Here is a 24,697-nt window from a genome sequence, read left to right as displayed (position 1 = left end):
GAAAACTGCAATTGGTTTAACTCCCCAAAGCACTGTGGCAAGTCTACCAATTGACCACTGAAGCCGGTAAGTTCCCCTCAGATCCTTACTATACTTGTTATTAAAGAGAAAGCTCCAATTTAATTTAGACTTCAAAGGATATCTGTAGCAGATTTACATGGAGAATATTGAACACTAACTGACAGATAGTTTTTACTTTCGTGCAACACCCAAAGTGAGGAATTCCAGAGGATACTGATAATTAAATGTCAGTTTATTTGGAATAAAACTGTCTTTAATGAGAAAATAAATCCCATACTGTTTATTTATAGTAAAAGCTCAGCAAACTGCTTTTCTTTTACTCAGCAGTACTCTGCTACCAGTGCATTTATGAGGTCAAAATTATCTTAGTATGTCTTTTTATAGCTTTTACATAAATTCCCACTACTTCCTTTTTTTTTTTTTTTCCTTCTCAGTTACCTGCACAGTCATCTCTTCCTAAAACATCCAGTTCCAGAGTGAAGGCCCAGAGCCCACCCACCCATCACCTAAAGCAAAACACAGGGTGGCCTGTCCATCCTCACTTTCCTCTCTTATCTGTGTCACAAAATTATCCTGGGAACTTCAGCCCTGAGGGATTAAAAAGGAGAGCTGGAAAGCTATATTTCTCTTAGAACTGATGTTACTTTTTTTAAAAGTTTTTTATTGTTTATTTTTTGAAGAAGAGAGAGACAGAGCATGTGTAGGGGAGCAGCAGAGAGAAAGGGGGACACAGAATCCGAAGCAGGCTACAGGCTCTGAGCTGTCAGCACAGAGTCTGACACGAGGCTCTAACTCATGAGGTAAACCCTCAAGACCTGAGCCGAAATCTGATGCTTAACCAACTGAGCCACCCAGGTGCCCTGAACTGGATCTTACTTGATTTAAGGCATTGGCAAGTGTGAATGGGTGAGTTTCTGTCTTGTTTTGTTTTACTTTTTAATTCACAACCCCGCCAATTCCTGAAAAGCTTTGGGATACTTAAATTCAATAACCACAAAAATGAATTTTAAAAAATCTTCTCGTACAAGAAAAATCACTTTAAAGGATTAAACATTGAATGGGATAGGGAAGGAGAAGATAATTACGCACAGAAATCTGGGCTAAGGAGAAACCGGTAACAATACAGTAGGAGTAGAGTTGTAGCACACGTGTCATAACAAAGCTCAATGCTAATTATCTGAGAGTCAATGGCAAAGAAGGAGCTAAAAGCTCGTGTGATTTAAAGGTGGAGAGTACACCAATTATTTAGGAGAGAATGCCCACAACCCACTCTGAGATCTTATGAGAATTTCTGTAAGTCTTTATATAAAGAACTTTAAAAACCAAAGGTGACATCTTCAAAAGCAATTCTGCCAAAACAGCCAAGATGTTCTGCACATTGTTACTTCTCACATGAGTTCTCAATAAAGGCCAAGGGCATGATGCCGCATTGTAACTCTCTAAGCCATTTCTGCAGGGCTGGATGACTTGAGTGTCTGGAAGCAAAGCCCAAAATGTCTCTTCTTGGAGACAAGGAAAGAGAAGGTTTGAAGGCGGAGGCAGAAGGGGAAGGGTGGTGCTCGTCCCTGAGCTGATCCACAGTGAGGAAGAGGTCCAGGGCATGGGCTCATGGGGCCCTTGCTCTTCTCATCATGGAACCACACCTGCTAAGCAGGGAGACCCCAGGGGCTGTGAGTGGGCATGCTACAGTGTGACCAGAAACCTAGATTTGAAACTGGTTTCTGTTTTCAGTTTTAGTGAAGCTAGAAGATGTGGGATTCTGCAAGCATCTCTTCACAGTTGAATTTCAGCAGATTTTCTCTGGAGCTCTCCTACTTCTAACATGCTGCTCACTCTCCCTTTATCCTTTGCATTTGAGGAGCAACCAGCCAAATATTCAAACTCAGGGAAAACTCTACCCTTATACCTTGAGAATTAATATACATAGGGGTTATATAACTGCTTTTAATATCGATTTCCCAGGCTTTCTGTGGGGGAAATGTCATATCTTCACACTGCCAGTGTATCCTTCTCTGAAGAATCAGCCCAAATTTCTTACTATTTTACATAATTTGATTATTTGAATTTTAAAGAAAATATTTTGGAAAAAATCCAAATCTGTTGCCTGGCTCCAAAGAACCCCTACCTAACATATGAGATCCTCCAGACACAAGAGCACCCTTGTGTTTTAATATGCACTCTTTGAGTGTTTTCCTTCAAAAACCTCATAGGCTTGAAAAACACAGAGATTAAGGTAGTGGTAGATGCCACCCTGGGCCTCCACTGCCTATGTAGACTGACAGTGTCCCCTTGACCCCTGATCCTATCAGAAGGAGGGGCCACCAGGAGGAATCTGTCCCAGGGGAAGGAAGAGAAAATGAGGCCTTAAGTGTCAGCCACTGTCTGGGGTGCTAACTACTCTGAATTGTGCAGTGGTGGGCAGGTATGAAAGCAGTCACAACTTGTTCCTGCTCTCATTTCTCCTCTGTCCCCCAGCAAATAAACACCTAGTTTCACAGGACAGGCCATATAGTCTGGGAGCCAGTGAAGCCAATGTAGGTTCACCTGTGAAGTTTTGCTCTTGATGGAGGAAAGGTCTTGAGATGGAAGCTTTCCCATCCTTGGCAAAGCTGGGGCTCCCTGGACCTGGTCAGTAGTGCAGGAGAGGGTGACCCAGAGGGGAGGGGAGGTACCTTCAGGAGCAGCTGGTACTTGGTGATCCTCTGGACGGGCTTGATTAGGTAGGAAGAGATGGAGTTGGCCAGACCGTGCCGTTGCTGTATCTCCTACAGGGATGAAAACAGGCACCATGACACACAAAAGGGTATGTGTATGTGTGTGTTTTGGGAGGAAGTTGGCAGGGTGAGAAGAGAGGAAACGGAAAAGGGTAGACAATTATGAGGAACTGTTCTCTGATGGGAAGAGAAACAAGAGAGACCAAGACGAATACACAGATAAAAGGAGAGATGGCGAAAGGAGAGAAGCTTTTCGGAGAGAAAGTAGATTTGTGTGTCAGAAATGAAACTTGTAAAAAAAAAAATGGGAAAGGAAAAAAGTGGAAAAAGAGAGTGAGGAGATAATAATAGGCAGAAGAGTAAAGGAGAGGTGGTGAAGCAGAAGCAAAAGGAAAAATAAACCCAGAGCAGAGGCAATCACAGGGATCTAGTGGGATGAAGAGAATAAAGGGAGCTGGGCTCGGATTTCTATGCCGATGGCTCCTGAGTCTTTATCTCCCTCAGTCTCCTTAAAACAGCACAAGGGCACATCTCCTTTACCATCCTTTCTCTCTTCAACTTAGACCCATCCCAACCTAGAATCACCACTATATTCCTTACAACTTCTTCACTGTGATCAATGGCACCTCCCTCATTTAGGTCTCTTGCCTGGATAACCATGGACTCATTGTTTTCCTTGTGTTATCCCTGGTGACAAGTCTTTCCTCTCCATGCCATTAATACCCAGGCTACAACCATGACCTCCAGCTGCTGTTTGTGCCTCTAGCCTCTCATTTTAGACCATTCTCTATCTTGCCTCCAAAATGACCTTCCATGCCCCAAGGTGTAGGTGCTGTGAAGGTAAGTGAGGGGTCCATGTAGTCCCCTTGCCTCAAGAACCTTACACCGAAGGGAGCTGAGAATACTCACACACGTAAATAGCAACAAAGGAGATGGACGGTATTCCCTGTGAGAACAGAGAGCAATGGCTGGGCCCAGGCAGGAGTGGTGGACGGTTTAGTAGAGATAAAGACTTCAGCTGAGGTTTAGAGGATAGGTGGGGGGTGGGGAAGTGCAAAGCTGGCATTCTATAAATGGAAAACATATAAAAAATGCACAGGAAATAATCCTTGGGTATTTAGATGATAATGAGGACCATGCAGAATGGCATAGAGGATGCACACCTGGAGTCCAGAGAAAAATAAAAAATAGTCAGATAAGCAAGATATATTTAGGCCACTGATAGGTTTGAGCTAGATAAAAAAAATTAGGATTTGGTGTGAGCTTCTCAATGGTAAAGTACTGTAGACCTTAAATAGGAGAAAAACATGGTGAAAGCAATGTTTCAGAGAGAGCAATATTTAGCCTAATAGCAACATATGGGGTGGAGGTTCAGAAATAGAGACAGAGAAACCAGTTAGAAGGTTGTTGNAAAAAAAATTAGGATTTGGTGTGAGCTTCTCAATGGTAAAGTACTGTAGACCTTAAATAGGAGAAAAACATGGTGAAAGCAATGTTTCAGAGAGAGCAATATTTAGCCTAATAGCAACATATGGGGTGGAGGTTCAGAAAGAGACAGAGAAGCCAGTTAGAAGGTTGTTGAAAAATACCAAGTGTTGTAACACAGAGTTACCATGTGATCCAGCAATTCTACTCCTAGGTATATACCCGAGAGAAATGAAAATATATACCCATACAAAAGCTTCCATACACTGTTTATGTATGTATATAGCAGTATTGTTAATAACAGTGAAAAAGTGGATACAACCCAAACGTCCATCAATTAATCAATGGAAATATATAATGTAGTATGTCCATGCAACAGGATATTATTTGGCCATAAAGAGGAATGCGGTCCTGATACATGCTATAACACAGACAGACCCTTGAAAACATTATGCTAAGTGAAAAATTCAGTCACAAAAGAACACAAATTATATGATTCCATTTTTGTGAAATGTCCAGAATAGGTGAATCTATAGCAATAGAAATTATATCCTTGGCTGCTTAGCACTAAGGGTAGGTGGGAGGCTGAGGTGGAGGTGATGGCTAAAGGGAGTAGGGTTGCTTTCTGAGGTGATGAAAATGTTCTAAAATTGACTGTGGAGATGGTAGCGCATATCTGTGAATATACTAAAACCATTAAATTGTTCACTTTAAATATATGTATAATCTTTAGCTATAGTTATATACACATCTATATCTCTAGGTATGTACTATGGGCTTGCCCTAAGCTAGGGGTAGTAAGAACAAAGCACTGGGAAGAATACAGGAAACACTTTATTTATTTATTTAATGTTATTTATTTCTGAGGGAGTGAGTGTGAGCAGGGTAGGGGCAGAGAGAGGGGGACAGAGGATCTGAAGCAGGTTCTAGGCTCTGCGCTGACAGTAGAGAGCCTGATGTGGGGCTTGAACTCATGAGCCATGAGATCATGACCTGAGCCAAAGTCAGACACTTACCCAACTGAGCCACCCAGGAGCCCCAGGAAACACTTAAAGTTATGCAAAAGAGGACTTGCTATGTGGCCATGGAGGAAGGAGAAGAAGAGGGAATAAAAAACACTATCACATTCCTGCCAACTACCCCCAGAAAGTAGCAACTTTCTCACTCATGTGCCTCTTGACTAGAGGTGTGGAGCTCTAGCTGGACTTGTCCAAAGGCGATGGGCAAAAGAGCTGGCAGCCTGACTNGACTTGCTATGTGGCCATGGAGGAAGGAGAAGAAGAGGGAATAAAAAACACTATCACATTCCTGCCAACTACCCCCAGAAAGTAGCAACTTTCTCACTCATGTGCCTCTTGACTAGAGGTGTGGAGCTCTAGCTGGACTTGTCTAAAGGCGATGGGCAAAAGAGCTGGCAGCCTGACTCTGGGCAAAGGAACATCGTGAGTTTACTTGGGGGCGTTGGCAAGGGAGCACAGGCAGTAGCGCCCCTTTGACAGTCCTCTGCCAGCGCTGGGAAAGCTGCATGCGGGGCAGCAAGGAAGGGAGGAAGGCGCCGCCTCCAGGGGCTAGGTCTGCCTCAGCATGCTTACTAACCAACATAGAATCGAACATCACAGCCTCCCAGCTCTCACATCTGAAGTAGAAAATTCTGGATCATGTGAATGTGTGCCCCTTTCTGGACCTTCAATGATCTGTGCATTCTTTACAAGAACGGATACTAAAAGACGGCCTTCTTAAGGGCTTATCTCTTTTATAGAATGAGGGCCTGAAGCAGATATTTTCTTTTTTTTTTAATGTTTATTTATTTTTGAGAGAGAGACAGACAGTGTGAGTGGGGGAGGGGCAGAGAGAAGGGGAGACACAGAATCCGAAGCAGGCTCCAGGCTCTGAGCTGTCAGCACAGAGCCTGATGCAGGGCTCAAACTCACTAACTGCAAGATCATGACCTGAGCCGAAGCTGGATGCTTAACCGACATAGCCACCCAGGTGCCCCCAAAGCAGGNGTGCCCCTTTCTGGACCTTCAATGATCTGTGCATTCTTTACAAGAACGGATACTAAAAGACGGCCTTCTTAAGGGCTTATCTCTTTTATAGAATGAGGGCCTGAAGCAGATATTTTCTTTTTTTTTTAATGTTTATTTATTTTTGAGAGAGAGACAGACAGTGTGAGTGGGGGAGGGGCAGAGAGAAGGGGAGACACAGAATCCGAAGCAGGCTCCAGGCTCTGAGCTGTCAGCACAGAGCCTGATGCAGGGCTCAAACTCACTAACTGCAAGATCATGACCTGAGCCGAAGTCGGATGCTTAACCGACATAGCCACCCAGGTGCCCCCAAAGCAGANTTACATCCTGCATTGACCCAGTTGATGCTGTTCACTTTATAGCCAACAGGTCACTCTCTGGGGCCTAACACTATGTAGACTTATGCCATCATTTACTAACAGGAATGGATTCTCATTCTGNGTATTTTCTAAGTGTAGAACTTAGGGAACACTCTCTGATGAAATGGAAAACAGTTACAAATATTATGGGTTCTGGAAAGCTCTGGGAACAATCAGGAGAGGTTATTGCTCTCCCTCCCCATCTCTATGCTGAGCTCCAGGAACTTCTACCTTGTGGACTGTTTTCCTGGATTCCAGTGGCTTTCCCAACTAAAGTAGAGGCCCATCAGACAATAGGTTGGAAATGGGGGGTGGGGATAAGGTGTAAAATTTGGAGGTTATCTAACTTACTAGTCAAAGTCTAGAAATTGGCTAGAAACAGGGGTAGGATGAATATAGGACTAAAGGAAAATACTGATGTGTACAAAATGAGCCAGGCAAATCACCAGTCAGCCTCAAGGGGCTCAGAGGTGTGAGCTGTGTGTAATAGGAAGGTGCATTGATAACTTGACAAAAGGCAAATTGTTACAAACACTGTAAGAGAGATACTAAGTGTAACACATGCATAGGGAAGGGGAAGGATTCATGCGGGAAACATTTGACTTTTGAAGGATAGAAGGAATTCTGAAGAGTGACTCTGTGTGTGCACCTGCATTTTACACACAGAGAGGTAAAGCAGAGAGAGCACTGTGAGCAAAGAGGAGGAAGTGGAGGAGTCTCAGGCAGGCTCAGAGCACAGGGCACAAATGTCCAGAAAAATGCTAAGTGGAAAACAGGACACAATGCACTTAAAACTTCACAAAGACCCTTCTGGATACTGCTTATGAATAATCGATCAGAAACATGTTAAGGAAAATACATTATTAACAGAGGTAAGAGTGGTAGAAAACATCCAATATGATATCCAATAAATGCAGACACCAAGTTAAAGGAGTACTTTTCTTGGATTTTCTGTTTTATCAAATCTAACCTCAAAAATTCCAGTTTGGGACGTTCAGGACCATTTGTATAACAACGCTTCATTTTAAAAAGTCATGTACGTTTTTTCTTGTCTGCTTTCTCCCATTCAAGGACCGTTCCTCTACTGAGCAACAAGACACTTGTGGAATCATTTCTGCTTTGGCAGCATCAGGCTAGAAAGATGCTCAGAGATTCATTTTGTAAACCTAATATGGGAATGTTTAAATGTCTGTATTCCCGAAGGTGCCTAGAACTCCGTGTTCCCTATAGTAAACACTCAAATATTTATGGGAGAAATGAAAGCAGGCAGGCAAAAACAGACTAAGGAAAAGTCCTGAATTTTAAGTCGTTGTCATTTCTGATAGAACTACCATAATGGCCATCACTGCTACAGTCTCAGTGAACTTCCCTTCCCCCCTTAGTTTTTTCACTCCTTGTTCTTCCCTTACATCCTGCATTGACCCAGTTGATGCTGTTCACTTTATAGCCAACAGGTCACTCTCTGGGGCCCAGCACTATGTAGACTTATGCCATCATTTACTAACAGGAATGCATTCTCATTCTGAAGCAAGGGACTGGACAAGAAACATCAGCACCAACTTTGCTTGGCTTTCCTTACAGCCCAAGTGATCAGCACTGGCTGTGCTAAAACTCTCACAGTCCAGGCCAAACCCAACCCAATCTTACTAGAATCACAGGGCTGGGATGCAGGAATCAGTATTTTTCAAAGCCTCCCAGGTAATTCAAATGGGTAGTTAAGGTTGAAACAATTGCATGTGAGGAGTGCTTCTCAAACTTGAGTGGCTTCTTAAAACTCAGATTGTTGGGCTATAGCCTTGGAGATTCTGATTCAACAGATCTAGGGAGGTGGTCCAAAATATGCCTTTCTAACAAGTTCTCAGGTGATGCTGATGTGGCTGGTCTGAGGACCACACTCTGAGAACCCCTGCATTTGAGGGAGCTGTGTGTGAAGTAGAAGTGAAACATCTGAATGAACACATGTGTTATATAGTTGGGTCTCCTCTGCACACGAGATTGTGGCTAGCCCAGTTTGGTGTTGAGACACAGATGGTGCCTTGTCTAAAATCACGCCACTTGAGATGGGGTGGGTTAAAACAAAAGACAAGCACTGCTTTTGTTTTCCTCCATCTTTACTCCTGAGACAGAGGTTTGGGTGGGCAAATTAAAAAGACGAATAAAGGATAAAAACCCATTATCCCAAAGTAGAGAAACATTTCCACCCACCCACTCCTCAATGACTCAAGAATGGAAAATCATGGCTTACATCAAAGAAGGTGCCTGCATGCTCCAGGATCAGCTGGTTGGAATCGGGCTTGTTTTTACAGTAGGTGACGTACATCTGAAATTTGTCTGCCTAAAAAGAACAAAGACAATAACAGATAAGCATCCGTTAGTTGTTCCCTTCTGTTGACTGTGCCGGAAGGACCCAGGGGGGTTGGGCAGTTAGGATACTATGTGGCACAGAATTATCTGTGGCAAGTGTTCTGGGCTTATCTGGCCCATGTTTCCCTAATGAACTTTGGGATGCTTTTTTCCTATGTGCAGGTGGAGAAAGCTTGCTGAAAGTGAGCTTATTTTAATACTAGTCTATGCTAGAGAGAATTAGAAAACCCAATTCACATAATGTATTTCGAAGTCAGAAACAATTTGTTTAGATGTTATCCCTTTTATGGATTACCTACAATTGTGCTTCCCATCTTGAAAAATGGCAGCATTTGCTCTAAAAACAAAAAGTCAAAGAATGAAAATGAAGTGTGATCTCAGAGGAAGATCTGCCTTTATTCCAAACGTCTCCATTGGGGGTAGTTTGTAGGCCATGCCAAGTGACTATGCCATCATCTCCAATTTCCCAGAAGCAGTGATGGGGGAAAGGACAGCAAGGTGACCCTGTGGGGAAAGGCCTGAAGAATGAGTCACAACCAGATTGCCACTTCAAGCCAACAATCTTGTAGCTTGGCGAAAATTCATTTCTTGTTTCTCTTGGTACCCTCTTGGTTAGTCCCTGCTACTGGGAAAGGTGTGTGTGTTTTGGCCACCAAGTCGTTTTCCCGTTTGTGAAATGCTGCCAGCATTGCTGCCTACTGAACACCTGGGATGGCCTCTTCTGAGCCAGCAGCCCAGATATGGGTTAAGTAAAACAGGTCTCTCATGCAAGCACTATTCTCGATGCTTCTCTTATATATTAACTCATCTGATCCTCCTGAGAACACTATGCAGTGAGTTCTACTATCAGCATCCCCATTTTACAGATGTGAAAACTGTGGCATAGGTTGATTAAGTAACTTTCACTTCCCACAGTTAGAAAGTGGTAGAGCCCAGGCAAGCTGAATTCATGCTTCTTGGTCATAACCACTGCCTTTCCGTACACTGAAACAACTCTTTCTTTCTACCCTCATATGTGAAGATTATGAGACTTATCAAAGTCACCTTGGGATAATTCTTGGCAAAATGTGCCTATTTTATGCAATTATCTATCAGAGGTTTTCTGAGACCAACTTTAGGGTTTTATACTACCTGGGAGGCATTTATCATCCCTAGGGTATACTGATAAATTCTACTTATGGTTGATTGTTAGGCAGATCCACAAATTGTATGAAACAAGATGTGGAAAAAAATCCCTTCACTTGTTTTTTTTCTCTACATTGGCTGTGCAAGGAATCATAAATTGTTGATCAGCATTAATGTGAACTGTGCACAGGCTAATGTATTTAGAGGTAGAAAATAAATTAACAAAAAGTCTGAGACTTCCTTAAGAAATGAGAGTATGCCAGGAAGCAAACGTTAAGTTTTCATGTAAAGAAGACAACTCAGGTCTCAACCTGTGGAACTGGCCATGCTATCTATTTATTACATGTCAGTGGACTAGTCAACTTCCTAGGGCATCTGAATTATTTCCATGTATAAAATATACAGCATAACCATAGCCCTATCTATTCTATAGATTGTTGAGAGCATAAACTATCTGAATCATGAAGACATTTGAAAAGTAGCCCATTTTGAGTGGAAATTATAAGGAGATCATTTAAAATAGAACTCCTGACCCTGGGGAAGGATTTCCATGTTTAGTTGCACTTAGTATCACAGGTAGAGTTCCCCGGAGATGTCTGCATTCCTATCATGAACCTGAGCTCAGAATAACATGGCCCAGATGCTAATGGAGACTAATGTTTCCATTTATAGAATTAGAACCTGGTGCATTCAGCCCATTTACTTGTCCCATGACAACAGCACCAGGAAAGAAAATGACTAGACACTAAGTTTGTAGGTCAGAACTAAGATGGATACCCATGGAATCTGTTCTTCTCTATTAGGGAAGAAAAGGTAACCGATGGTTTGATGGATTCCTAAAGGTCTAATTTTACCCTAATCCTTATCCTGTAAAAACAAAAAAACCCAAAACCAATGGCTAGAACTGGAGGGTTCCTCTATCATGGATGGTGGTCTTGTTCCACTCTCCTGAAGTCTCAGTTTTAGAAAGTTCCTGGAGAATTCAATGTGGAGCTTGGATACAATGTCTAAGGACTTTTCCCAAGGAGGACTCTGCTCCTCAGGGATGGTCTGCTCCTCTCAGATCTACTTGTGCCCACTCTCTAGAGTCCTTGGTCCTAATGTCAGAGACACCAACCAGGTTAGGCACCAAACAGTGATGGCATCTGACACCATCTGCACTCTGGAAAGGATGGCACAGTGGGAGAAGAAGCATTTCAGGTCAGTTACCCAGGTAACAAAGCAGTGTCCCACATCCTCAGGCAGCTGCTCATACTTCTCCAGCTCTTTGAGGAAGATGCTGCAAGGGGAGAGAAAGGCTAGATCAGACATCCCTGCATAGTGTCTCCTTCCTCACCCAGATGATTAGGCTGAGGCCATCACAATCCCATAAGCTCTCCATTATTTACACATGGCTTCTCCATTCTCTAACTGATACATGGTGAGGTGTAGTTTGAAATATATTAGAACTGTTTTCATTATAATTTATATTAATTGATTAATTAGTGCTACTTAAAACTGTATTGCTTCCCTTAGGGATTTACATTTCTCAGATTGAAAAGAAATTAAATATTATACTTGGGTTGGAACTTTCATTTTAACTGTAACCATGAATCTATTTTTTAATACAAGTTATCTGAACACATGGTAACATTTAAAAATTTATAAATACAGATATCAGAAACAATTAAATAAAGATCATCTATGATCCCAGAGATATAGTGGAAACATTTTGAATCCTACAGTCATTTCTTCCCAATTCTTGGCTTTCTTCTTCTATCAGCAGGCACTTTGTGCTAAATGCTATGAGTTAATGTTTCCTAATGCAGACATCATTAGGAAAGAAAATTCAATGGGGAATAAGTCACAATATATTTCAAAGCTCAATTGAATTACTAGGAAATTATCTGTTTTTGTGGATATCTATGGTGTGTCTCTTTTATGTGTGAATAAATAATGAAGGGTTGACTATACGAATTTCAAGCTAATATATTAAACAATTGGTTTGGGCTCAGAGAATATAAGCTCTAATGAGCCAGCATCACCAGAGTGGATTTTTTTTTTTTTCCAAACCACACAGGGGTTTTTAGGGCACCTGGGTGGCTCAGTCGGTTAAGTGTCCGACTCTTGATTTCTGCTCAAGTCATGATCTCATGGTTTGTGAGTTTGTTCGAGTGTTTGGGATTCTCTATCTCCCTCTCTCTCTCTACTCCTCCCCTGCTCTGTCTCTCTCTCTCTCTCTAGATAAATATTTAAAAAANGTGTCCGACTCTTGATTTCTGCTCAAGTCATGATCTCATGGTTTGTGAGTTTGTTCGAGTGTTTGGGATTCTCTATCTCCCTCTCTCTCTCTACTCCTCCCCTGCTCTGTCTCTCTCTCTCTCTCTCTCTCTCTCTAGATAAATAAATATTTAAAAAATAGAAATCACACAAAGGTTTTAAAATAAAAAATAATTATGATGCTGTGAGGAAACTTACTGATGGAAATGGAAGAGGCAATCTTTTCAAAGGACAATTTGACAATATCTACCAAAATTAAAAAAATGTATACTTATCTTTTACTTCTGCAGCTTTTATCCTGGAAAATTTCCTATATATTTTAATTTACTTATGTAGAAGATGATGTAAACGTGTGTATTTATTGTGTTACTGTTCATAATATTAAAAGGTGGATTATAGGTGACTAAGTAACCTGGATATCCACAGAACTGGACAGTACACAGTTACAACAAAAATGACAAGGCTTTCCATGTTTTCACATGAAAGGTATCCAGGGTAGGCTGTTAAGTGTAAAAAGTAAGGTGTGGAAAAATGTATATAATATGCCACCTTTTGTCTAAGTAGGGAATATGTACTCTTATTTCCAACCTAAAAAATTAATGGTCAAACAGTCCAAGGTCAGTTATGAAAGGTAAGTTGTAAGATCCACTATAAGCATAGTACCTATGGCTAACAATACTGTATTGTACGCTTAAAGTTTGCTAAGAGGGTAGATCTTACATTAAGTGTTCTTTCATCATCATCATCATCATCATCATCATAANAAAGTTTGCTAAGAGGGTAGATCTTACATTAAGTGTTCTTTCATCATCATCATCATCATCATCATCATCATCATCATAGGGGGAGGAAACTTTGGGAGGTGATGGATATGTTCATGGCCTTGATGATGGTGATAGCTTCATGGGTATACACTTATCTCTAAACTCATCAAATTGTATATATTACATATGTACAGCTTTTTACATGTCAATCATAATTTGATATGATCATTTCTTTTAAAAAAAGGTTATCAAACATGAATTACTGGGACTTCATCAAGCTAAAAAGCTTTTGCTCAGGGAAAGAAACAATCAACAAAACTAAAAGGCAGCCCATGGAATGGGAGAAAATATTTACCAACAACATATCTGATAAAGGGATAGTATCCAAAATCTATAAAGAACTTATCAAACTCAATGCCAAAAAAACAAACAACCCAGTTAAGAAATGGGCAGAAGACATGAATAGACACTTTTCCAAAGAAGATATCCAGATGGCTAACAGACATATGAAAAGATGCTCAACAGCATTCATCATCGGGGAAATACAAATCAAAAAGATGATGCTCAACAGCATTCATCATCGGGGAAATACAAATCAAAAAGACGATGAGATATCACCTCATTATCTGTCAAAATGGCTAAAATAAACACAGGAAACAACAGATACTGATGTGGAGAAAGGGGAACCCTCTTGCACTGCTGGTGGGAATGCAAACTGGTACAGCCACTCTGAAGAACAGTATGATGGTTTCTCAAGAAACTAAAAATAGAACTATCCTACAGTCTAGCAATCACACTATTAGGTATTTAGCCAAAGGATACAAAAGTACAGATTCGAAGGGGTACATGCACCTCAATGTTTATAGCAGCATTATCAATAATAGCCAAACTATGGAGAGAACCCAAATGTCCAGCAACTCATGAATGGATATAGAAGATGTGTGTGTATGTGTGTGTGTGTGTGTGTGTGTGCACGCGCACATGGGTATACATATACATACAATGGAACATTACTCAGCCATCAAAAAGAATGAAATCTTGCCAATTGCAATGACATGGATGGAGGTAGAATGTATTATGCTAAGCAAAATAAGTCAATTAGAGAAAGATAAATACCATATGCTTTCACTCATATGTGGAATTTAAGAAACAAACAGATGAACATATGGGAAGCGGGGGGGGGGCGTGTTGGGGGAAGAGAAGAGAGGGAAACAAACCACAAAAGAGGTTTTTATTTTCACAAACTGAGGTTGCTGGAGGGGAGATGGGTGGGAGATGGGCTAGATGGGTGAGGGGTACTAAGGAGGGCACTAGTTGTGATGAGCACTGGGTGTTGTAGGGAGTGATGAATCATTCCTGAAACCAATATTGCACTGTAAGCTAACTAAAATTTAAATAAAATAAATTTCAAAATGAAAAAAAAGGTCATTACCATAGGAAACCAGCTGAAGGAATAGGGCAAAGATAGTGGTAGGTTCAATTCTCAATCTATATTTTAAAATTTAATTTTGAATTTTAAAATTAATTCAAAATTAAATTAAAAGATATAAAGCAGTTCTGAATCATTCCACTACTTATTTCCACCATTGGAAAAAATAAATTGTATTGATTTAACCTATTCTGTCTAGCTCCGATTGCCCAAGCATTCTGGCAGTATCTGTTACTTGTGTTTCTCCCTCCATGACAGAAAAACATGTTGTTTTTAGTGTTAGTCATATTCGGAAGGCCAAGATGCTGATAATGATTGGTGGGATCACATATGATACAATTTTTTGTCCACCTGCAATGCAAAATTTTCTATAATAAATGAGCACTGCTATAATAATAAGGAAAAGACACTTAAATTTTCTAGGGATTCTTAGCAATACCCACTTGAGGATAATCATCCTTCCCCTAACATGTGAATTTTAGAGCATCCTGATTTGAATCATGGAACAGCAGTAATTATGGTGCAATTTGGGCTTTCCAAATACAAATATGCGGTGATCAAAAATCGATAAAGTATCATATTTACTGATACTTGTTTTAACGATTATTTATTCATTTAAAGAGAGAGACAGAGAGTGAGCAGGGGAGGGGCAGAGGGAGAGGGAGACAGAGAATCTCAAGCAGGCCCTTCACTGCTAGTACAGAGCCTGACATGGGGTTCAACCTCACGAACTGTGAGATCACGACCTGAGTGGAAATCAAGAGTCAGACGCTTAACAATTGATGCCCCAACTGATACTTTTAGAAAAACTGCAGGTGACATATATGTATTTAATATGACTTCTAAAACATAAATAGGAAAAAAATATATAATGCTGTAATTGAGGCTCAAACTTTTTTTCCAGGCCAAAAAGGAAGCATCTGCTTTTTTGCTACAAGAGAAGCATTCTGGTTCCCCACCATATTATGTCATCACTGAATTCTAAAAGACATTTCTTATGTGGTCCTTCTCTACGAGAAACACTAAAGAATATAATGTACAACATCTTTCTAAGGAGTTTTCTAGAGGTGTTAAGCTATTCTTTACACGGACATTGCTCATAAAAATCTTCACGATGAATCTCAGTGAAGACAATGATTGGAAATCCAGCTCTGTGCCATGATGGACTAAACAGGGCCTGGGTGGGGATGGAATGGCTTGGTGACCAGGGAGGAAATCTGATGGAAATTCTAGGACAAGAACTGGTGAAAGAAAATGAGTTGCTTTAAAGAAAGACAAAGGTCCCGGAAGGTCCCAGAAAGAGAGAGGTCCTGGAAGAAGAGACAGAGGGGAGAAGTGGGTAATCCAAGGGCCCCAGGCAGCTGGGATAAACTCTCTCAGCTTGTGGAAAACCTCTTCCTCCCCACTCTTGGGATCTCACTCCAGTCCCCTAAGTTCTTACTCCCACGGTACTTAGGCCCTTCTTTAGGGTGATCAAATAAATGATATAACAGCCAGATCATGACATTCCACACAGGATACAATTCAGGGAGACTTTCCTTCTTGCCTTGACTTACAACATAAAGGTCAGTGACCTGGTCAGTTAAAGTTAAATTTAAGAAAACAGTGGTAATTTTACCAACAGAACTGATCCATGATCTAGATGCTAAAGATAGTACTAGGAATTTTCTTTGAAATCCTGATAATCTAAATCAAGCAATACCATGACTTTTTGTGATAGCAACTATCAAAAGCCTATGAGAGAATGCTCAGTTTGAAAATTCTGAAGAAATGAAAGAACTATAAAATGAATTACATGTCTAGAATATTATTTGTATAGTTAATGTCTTTCTGGAAAATGAAGGTTTTAGCACCAGCCGCCACTAGCCCACCCATCTACTGATCCTGTCTCTCACTTTCCTTTCCTCTCAGAGCCAAGCACAAGTTAAAGTACCAGAGTTCACTTACTCACAGTTGGGGTATATGTGTCTTCCAAAGCCTCATTTTTCTCATCTTTGAACTACAACCTTGTGGGGTTGTTGTGAAAATTTAATAAATCCATGTGGTTAAAGAAACAAACCCAGTGCCTAACATATAGTAGACACTAAATAAATACTAGTTTTTTAGGGCCATTGTTTCCCAATCTTAAACTCCTACTCTGAAAAACATATATTGGCACACTCCTCCCCATTCCTGGAGACTCCCTTAGGGGAGCTTGTGTTGGAAAATCAATACTAGATTACCTTTCACTAGAAAATATCCTGGGAAAATCTTGATTGGGTGTTATAAAAATTGGATTCCAAGGTTTCCTATCATTTAAGTTTGGGAAATGTTTCTAAGCTGGTTTCTTTACTGGAGGGCTTCCAACATCGTATAAAACGATGAGGTACATTCTAAGTTTCTGAAGTAAATAGTGTGTAGTGCTTCCCAAACTTCTTTGCAAGTGGAACTCTTTTGGGGGCAGTATCAGACTTTGTCTCAAGGAACACTCTGGAAACCCCTAGTTCGTGGTCCCAACACCTAGCCGTGCACCTCCCTCTGGGGTTAGGATGTGAGCTTTTGAATTATTCAGAAAAGCTCCCTGAGTAATTCTACTGCATCCAATCCATAGACCAGCATTTTATGGCAGCTGCCGCCGATTTCAGTTGGCAAATTCTATATTGACTCCGTATGACTTAATTTTTTAATAAAAATAATCTAAGAACCAGAAAAACTACCTTGTGCTGGGCATATCAATTCATAAGTCTGAGTAAGACATTCACTATCATCTCAACGTGATTGTTGAAGGCACGTGGCAATATTAAACTCTATTTTGTTCTTTAAAGCTTATGAAAATGATAGATTATGTAACTCTTATCAATATCATTCTGTCTGCTTCAAGTGGACATGATGAGCTTAAATTAAGCATAAGAGGTCACAACACTCTTCACAAATGATAGAATAATCCACCTTCTAGTGCCACATCTTTGTCCTCACCATTTCAATAATTATATGTAATAAATCATCAGAGAACAAGCAAAGCAAGTAGTTTAAGTGTTTGTGTGAATGTCCGGGTTTCTTTCTGAAATGAATACAACTTTTAAAGAAATGTCAAGATCTGAGCCAAGTCATTACTTTATTAAATTACCATGATGCAATGTATTGTGCAGTTATTTTCTGAGGAAAATGCTTCCCTCTGGCTTTGTAAAGAATCTTGGGAAATAAAATCCCTAGCAATTGTTGATAGAAAAACTTTCAGATGGTTTGTGATGAAGTACTGTGGAAACAGCACCATTCCAAATGTACCTTGAGTCATTCTGATTCTGTTATTTTCTCCAAAGGTAAATTTGGCCTATGGTCTCAGTGATTCCAGAGAAGTGTATCCTTCAGTGAAGGTATCACAGTGTGGTCCCTCAGACAGACCTTTATATTAAGGGTGAGGTCTGCACTTAAAGGGTTACATTTCTGATGATGATGTGTGTGTACATACGTGTGTGTGCATGAATGACTCTCATGCAAGTGTACTTGTTAGAATGACAGAAGGGGAATGAAAGTAGAGGCTGTGGCAAGGAGGAGAAGAACAATGAGGATACATAAATAAATAAAGCTGGAGGGAGGGAGGGTGAGGAGAAAGCTCTCAGGCTCACTTCTTTGCAGGAAGTCCAGGACATTGCCTCCTTATCAAAGCAGGGCTGGGTTACTGGAGCTAGACAGCATTTCACTTTTNTGTTTTTCGGGCATGTAGTTTGGTGAGTTCCTTATAGATTCTGGATATTAACCCTTTATCTGATATGGCTAGACATCATTTCTAAAGAATCCATCAGTGACCAGATAGATTCAGGGTCTAGTACAGAGGCCAAAGATTACAGGGGCTAGGACATCTGATTAGCATACTGGGACAGCTATTAAACCAATAAGGAGCCATGTGCAGTCCAGAGAAAGTGTGGGATTATTCAGGGGAGTGTTTCAGTCAGGTTTGATCACCTGGGATAAGCCATGTGAGCCACTCTTCTCTGTTCCTTGATTACACACCAGGAACTTCAGGTTAGATTAGAAATGAAAGAGGTGTGCAGGGCTGGGCTTCTCCTCAGCACATTTCCCGCCCTCAGGCTCCCACCTCACGACGAAGCAGTTTACCTTGCTAAACTGCTACCTGTTGAATAGGTTTTGCTAAAGCTTCCTAATCTTGTTTAACTTGTGTGATCAGATGAGCCAAAAAGTATTTGCATAGATTTATAACTTATTTTAATGTTAAAATAAGCATAAAAGATTAACCTCACATTTAATGTTATCCATATCCATTAATGTGCTGCTCATGGATGCTCAACGGTGAATGTGCACAACTAAAATGAACATGACTTTGACACATTCAAATAAATGGTTATACTTTGTCTTGCTTTGGGTGTGCCCCAATATCCATAACCAGCACCAATGTCGACAGCTGACTGAAAAAACAAACCCCAACAATAAAACCACAGGGGAATTTTTATGGGCTCCCCTGATGGCTTGTGTAGGGCCTGCAGTTAGCTATCCCTTAGGGTGTGGGTTTAGGGTCCAAGAAAAACCACAGCAGGCCTTCCCTTCCTCTTTCCCTGACATTTGAATATTAAGAAAACGACGGTGCTATTTATTTATTTATTTATAATGACAGTCTGGTTTCATAGGGAGTGATTTAGACCTGGAATCTTCGCTGTGCTACCAACAGGCTTGGGCAGGGTCACAAACTTTTGTAAGGTCCAGTTTCTATAAAACAAGGGAGGAGAACAGAACTAGATTATCTTTAAAGGTTTTTTTCCCCTAGGCTTTTATATTTTGTAATTCTCTGATTTTTACAAATGAGATAAAATTGATTACAAGGGTATTTGGAGGAGGGATGCAGCATAGAAGGCTGGCATATTTTAAGCAAGGATGTGTGTGTGTGTCGGGAAGGGATGGGATGAGGCAAAGGAGGAGGCAAAGGAGGAGGTGGCCTGGTGGCCCTGCGGACACTGCTGTAAGCTGCACATTCTTTCTCTCACCACTGGGTGGAGCCAACTCCTCGCCTTGTAGCTGCAGATGGGCCCACGGTGTTTCCAGGGGCTGTATTAATTTAGTGGGTGGAAACCAGCATTAAATAAGGAGAAGGAGAAACAGAACCTAACCTAGAATATCAGAGTGCACCAGACGTAGGGTGTTATTTTGACAAACTTAATTTCCTTATTATATATAAGCATGTACATATCAGGACATAATGTATAAACTTTTTCTTTGGATCATGAACACCTTGTTGATGTTCCGTTCAGAAATAGAATTGTATAGCTAAAACATGGAAAGAGCCTAAGTGTCCATCAATGGACAAATGGATCAAGAAGATGTGGTTTATCTATACCATGGAATACTACATGGCAATGAGAAACAATGAAATCTGGCCATGTGTAGCAACATGGATGGACCTTGAGGGTGTTATCCTNTAAAAAAAAAAAGAAATAGAATTGTAGCTCTAGGGAGGTCTAGGTTTTTATCCATCTCTCTTTCCCCCAACTCCCCTAACTTCCCTCTGTCTCCTCTCTCTAACTTCCCTGACTACTGCTTCCCTCTCCTCTCTCCCTTGTTTCCCTCTCCTTCTCCTTGTTACTCAACCACTTCCCCGCTCCCTCTAGCTTCTCCTCTATCTAAGTATTTAATCCTTCTCTCCCCACCACCTTTTTTTGTCCCTCCCAACCCTGGCCAATGCCATTTCTGAACTAGGAACTACTTCCACCTCTCCCTTCCTCTGCCTCAATCTCACAGTGACAAGACAGTGGAACTAGGGGCCTGACCCTGGGACCTCGCCCCACCCTTCCCCCCCGGGGTTGAAACTTGACTCACAAACTCCTCCCTCTTGCCCCTCCCAGTCCCCTTGCTAGACTTCACCACTTTCCTCCCTTAGCAAGCCCTTTTTCAAGCTTTCCTCCATCATTAAGGGAGCCATCCCTGGATGTAGAAATCCTACCAGCTACTTAAATCCAAAGTGAAATACTCTCCCCTCTGTGAAGCCTTTCCTATTTTTCTAACCGAAGCTATTTTCTTTGCTCCTTTTAACTTCATTTGTGCTTCCCTCCACCCCGATCACCCAATAATTTCCAGAACTCAGGGGGCAGAGCCTGGGTTTGACTGATCACTGGGTACCACACCTCCACCTCTCAACTAGCACAGGGCTGGTGCGAGAACTCTGGGAAGATGATGGAACTGTGGGCCTGGGCCAGTGGTTCACTGCTATTTCCCATTGCTTCCCCCAGCTCTTCCCCGGATGCTGCACACCACCCTCTGCTGCTGGCTGACCTTGGCCACCTGGTACCCTGGTAGCTGACCCTGGCCTCGCCAGTGTTCCCAACTTAGCCTCACATAGCTCAGGCCCTTTTCCCTCAGCCGTGAGCCCAGGAATACTAGGCTGGGACTGCACTGGGTAATGACCAGGGCCAGATCTAAGTTTCTGGCCAAGCCTGCGGGGAAGAAGGGTACGGGAGGGATATGTGGCCCTGGTTGTCAGTCTTCCACTTGCCTTTCCAACTCTTGCTGGAAAATGACCTATTTCAGGTAATTATCATAAGACTGTGGGACCTTGGTGACATACCTGTGTGGAAGATGGGTTGAAGTGTTCCTCAAATGTGGGGATCTGCATAGCAGCTGGTTAGATGTGAATCAAACCAACCAGCTCTGGCAATCCTGGCTGGTGGTCTATGGAGGAGGGAAAGGGGAGGGAGCACTGACATGGGAAGCCAAACCCTGGGATCTATGCCTAATCTTTAAAGGGGGAGAGGGTGTCCACCCTGGGTAAGTCACTGGCTTCTCTCTGGGTCTCAATGTCCTTTTCTGTTAATGGAGATAGTTTTACTTGATGGTGAGGAAGACCCTCTGAGCCCTGACAGCAGAGATTTCATAAAAATGTTATTATTCTGGGGTGTGTGGGGGCTCAGTTGGTTAAGCATCCAACTTCAGCTCAGGTGATGATCTCACGGTTAATGAGTTCCAGCCCTGCATCGGGCTCTGTGCTGATAGCTCAGAGCCTGGAGCCTGTTTCAGATTGTGTGTCTCTCTCTCCTCCCCTTCCCCAATTGTACTCTGTCTCTCTCTCTCTCAAAAATAAACATGCAAAAATATTTTTTTAATGTTATTACTCAGACTTACATACAAATAATATAAAAATAACTAAAAAGTAAAGTTCAGATATAACTGAAGGTGATAAGCATTTTTAACTGTTGTCCTTACTTACAAAAGCTGAAAATCTAATAAGGGCAGGTTGAAAATAAATAAATTTTTTAAATTACAAATTGTAGGGTGGTCAAAGTGGGGAGACTGCATTAAAAAAAATAAAACCATTACTTGGGGGGGTGGGGCACCTGGGTGGCTGTCAGTTAAGTGCCTGACTCTTGGTTTTGGGCTTAGGTCATGATCTCACAGTTCTTAATTTTGAGCCCCATGCTGGGTGACCACTAACAGTGCAGAGCCTACTTGGGATTCTTTTCCTCCCTTTCTCTCTCTGTCCTTCCCCTGCTCATGTTCTCTATCTTTCTCTCTGTCTTAAAATAAATGAATAAACTTTTAAAAAACCCATTACTATTTGGGGCTCTATTTATGGAATATACTATCTTATCTGAGTGCTCCTGCAATGCTTAGCAAAATACAACAGAAGAAAAAGGGGAGAGCAGAGGGTAAAAACTAAGTATCACTCATCTTAAACCTCCAATTTCTCTAAAACCACTGCTTACATTGAATTGTTGTTCTTCATAGAAATTTTGGTCCTTGAGAATTTCTCTGTTCAATATCTATATATACAAAGATCCTTGAGAATGATAACACACACATAAACAACTAATCTTGGTTGTCAGTTTTCAAAGTGACACCATTTGAAAGATCACTAGTAACAAGCTAAAAAAATTTAACATATTCTCCATATCACCCTTGGTCTAGGTAATAATTTCCTAGTAACTCAGCTGACTGTATCATTCAGGTAGTGTCAGGCTCAATCTCTCTGCTTCCCAATCTTCTTTTCTCCCTCCCTTCCTCCCTCCCCCCTTCCCTCACTCTTGAGTATACACAGATAACCTGACCTGTACTCTAGAAATGAGAGGAATGTGTTTGTTGTTAGATGGCATTTAACCAGAACTTTGTAAAGATGCAAACATTTGGGGTTAAAAAGAACCTTTGGATTTTTCAGGTTAAAAAGTAATCATTTCATAAGTATTCCTGAAAAGCAAACAGGTGTTTGGACCATTGTATGGTCCTCCCATTAAGAAGTTCCCAGGAAGTTAGTATCCAAAATATATAAATAATTTATACAACTCAACACCAAAAATCCCCTAAACAATACAATAAAAAAAATAAGCAGAGGACCTGAATAGACATTTTCCAAAGAAGACATACAGATGGCTAACACACAACATGAAAATGTGATTAACATCACTGATCATCAGGGAAATGCAAATCAAAACCACAATTCTTTCACCTTACTCTTCTCAAAATGGCTAAAATAGAAAGACAAGAAATAACAAGCATTGCAGAGGATGTGGAGAAAAAGGGACCCTGTGCTCTGTTGGTGGGAATGTAAATTGGTGCAGTCAATATGGAAAACTGTATGGAGGTTCCTCAAAAAACTAAGAATAGAATACCTCATGATCCAATAATTCTACTACATTTTTACCCAAAGGAAACAAAAACACTAACTTGAAAATATATATGCACCCTATGCTTATTGTACCGTTATTTACAATAGCCAAGATAAGGAAATGACCTAAGTGTCCATCTACAGGTGAATGGTTAAGGAAGATGTGGTACACACACACTGAAATATTACACAGTTGTAAAAAAGGATGAGACCTTGCCATTTGTAACAACATGGATGGACCTAGAGGGTATTATGCTAAATGAAATAAGTCAGACTGAGAAAGCCAAATGCCATATGGTTTCACTCATATGTAGACTCTTAAAAAACCCAAATAAACAAACAAACAAAAAGCAAAATCAGACCTATGAATATAGAGAAGAAAATGATGGCGGCCAGACAGAGGGTCATGGGGAAGATGGGCAAAATGGGTGAAAGGAAGTGGGAGATACACGTCTCCAGTTGTGGAATGTGTAAGTCACAGGAATGAAAGGCACAGCATAGGGAACATGGTCCATGACCCTGTAATTGTGTTGTATGGTGACAGATGGCAGCTATGCTCATTGGGAGCACAGCATAACACCTAAACTCGTCAAGTCACCATGGTGTACATCTGATTCTAATGTGTCAACTACACACAAATAAAAAAAGTAAAAATTATAAAAAGAAGCCTCCAGGAAATTCCTTCATTCAGATATTCAATTTTTTGCTACTAAGGTTATAATTGTTAAGGCTCTGGTAGTGATGAGGAAAAAAAAATCATACCTAATAGTTTTCCCTATCTTGAGACTTTCACAATGAAAGACTGAATTGTGACTGAAATAGCATTAGCCATTAGTCTGAAAACTGTAATTCTATTTTTAGTCTGTGAGTCCATCTGTCCATCCATCCATCCATCTATCCATCCAAAAAATATTTACTTAAAGTGTACTATGTGCCAGGCTTATGCAGTAAAAGACATGGTCTTTTATGGAGTTCACATTTCTCGCATTTTCGAAGTTGCCTTAATTGCCATTTCCTCTCTTATTTATTAGAGATTTTAGAGGTGTTGTGCTTTTTTCAATTTATCAACATGTGTATGGCATAAAGAGAAAGCACACATTATGAGAAGAGAAAAGCCTTAGCCTCGAGATCCTGTAGAGAATTAATACACAGCTTGATTTTCTTGGATGTTCCCTAAATGGTGAATAAATTAAAACATTAATTTTTGGGAGGTGGAGAGCTTTCTATATGCAGAATTTTTTTCTTTTAATGTAGAATATACTAATGATTCAGCATTATTACTAATATCAGTTATTATGCTCTACTATAATACAGTGTCTGTGCAGGGCTCTAAATGGGGACAGAGAAACACTGGAATCAATACTGAGTAGCCCTTGACCACTATGATTTCGGAGGTTCTTTTTCCTTTTTCCTTTTTTTTTTTTTTTTTGGAGTTTACCTGTCTTCTTTTACTCTATGCTGATAATATCAAACTACTTACTCAAGTTCTTGAGTCTTATTTACTGCTTCCAAGTTGCTATGGTCTTGGAAATGATCCAACCATCTAACAAGATTGTTAAGCAATCTTACAAGAGGTAAAGTGGCTGTTGGGGTGGATAGAAAGGTGATACTTTTTTTTTTTTTTTTTTTTTT

General features: G+C 40.8%; 1 protein-coding gene across 2 annotated transcripts in view; it reads right to left on the bottom strand.

Annotated features, from left to right (window-relative positions):
- The window catches only part of LOC144234340 (kalirin), a 479,489-nt gene that overhangs the window by 31,995 nt on the left and 422,797 nt on the right, over positions 1-24,697 (bottom strand). For both annotated transcript variants that reach the window (XM_077767624.1, XM_077767625.1), the window contains exons 26-28: positions 11,242-11,311; positions 8,789-8,878; positions 2,694-2,786 (exon numbers count right to left, since the gene is read on the bottom strand). In XM_077767624.1, the coding sequence (XP_077623750.1) occupies positions 2,694-2,786; positions 8,789-8,878; positions 11,242-11,311 (253 nt within the window). The remainder of the gene's footprint in view (positions 1-2,693; positions 2,787-8,788; positions 8,879-11,241; positions 11,312-24,697) is intronic.

Source organism: Crocuta crocuta, unplaced genomic scaffold, assembly GCF_008692635.1.
Source record: "Crocuta crocuta isolate KB4526 unplaced genomic scaffold, BGI_CrCroc_1.0 scaffold45, whole genome shotgun sequence".
Lineage (NCBI taxonomy): Eukaryota > Metazoa > Chordata > Mammalia > Carnivora > Hyaenidae > Crocuta > Crocuta crocuta.
This window is presented reverse-complemented; position numbering and strand designations above follow the sequence as displayed.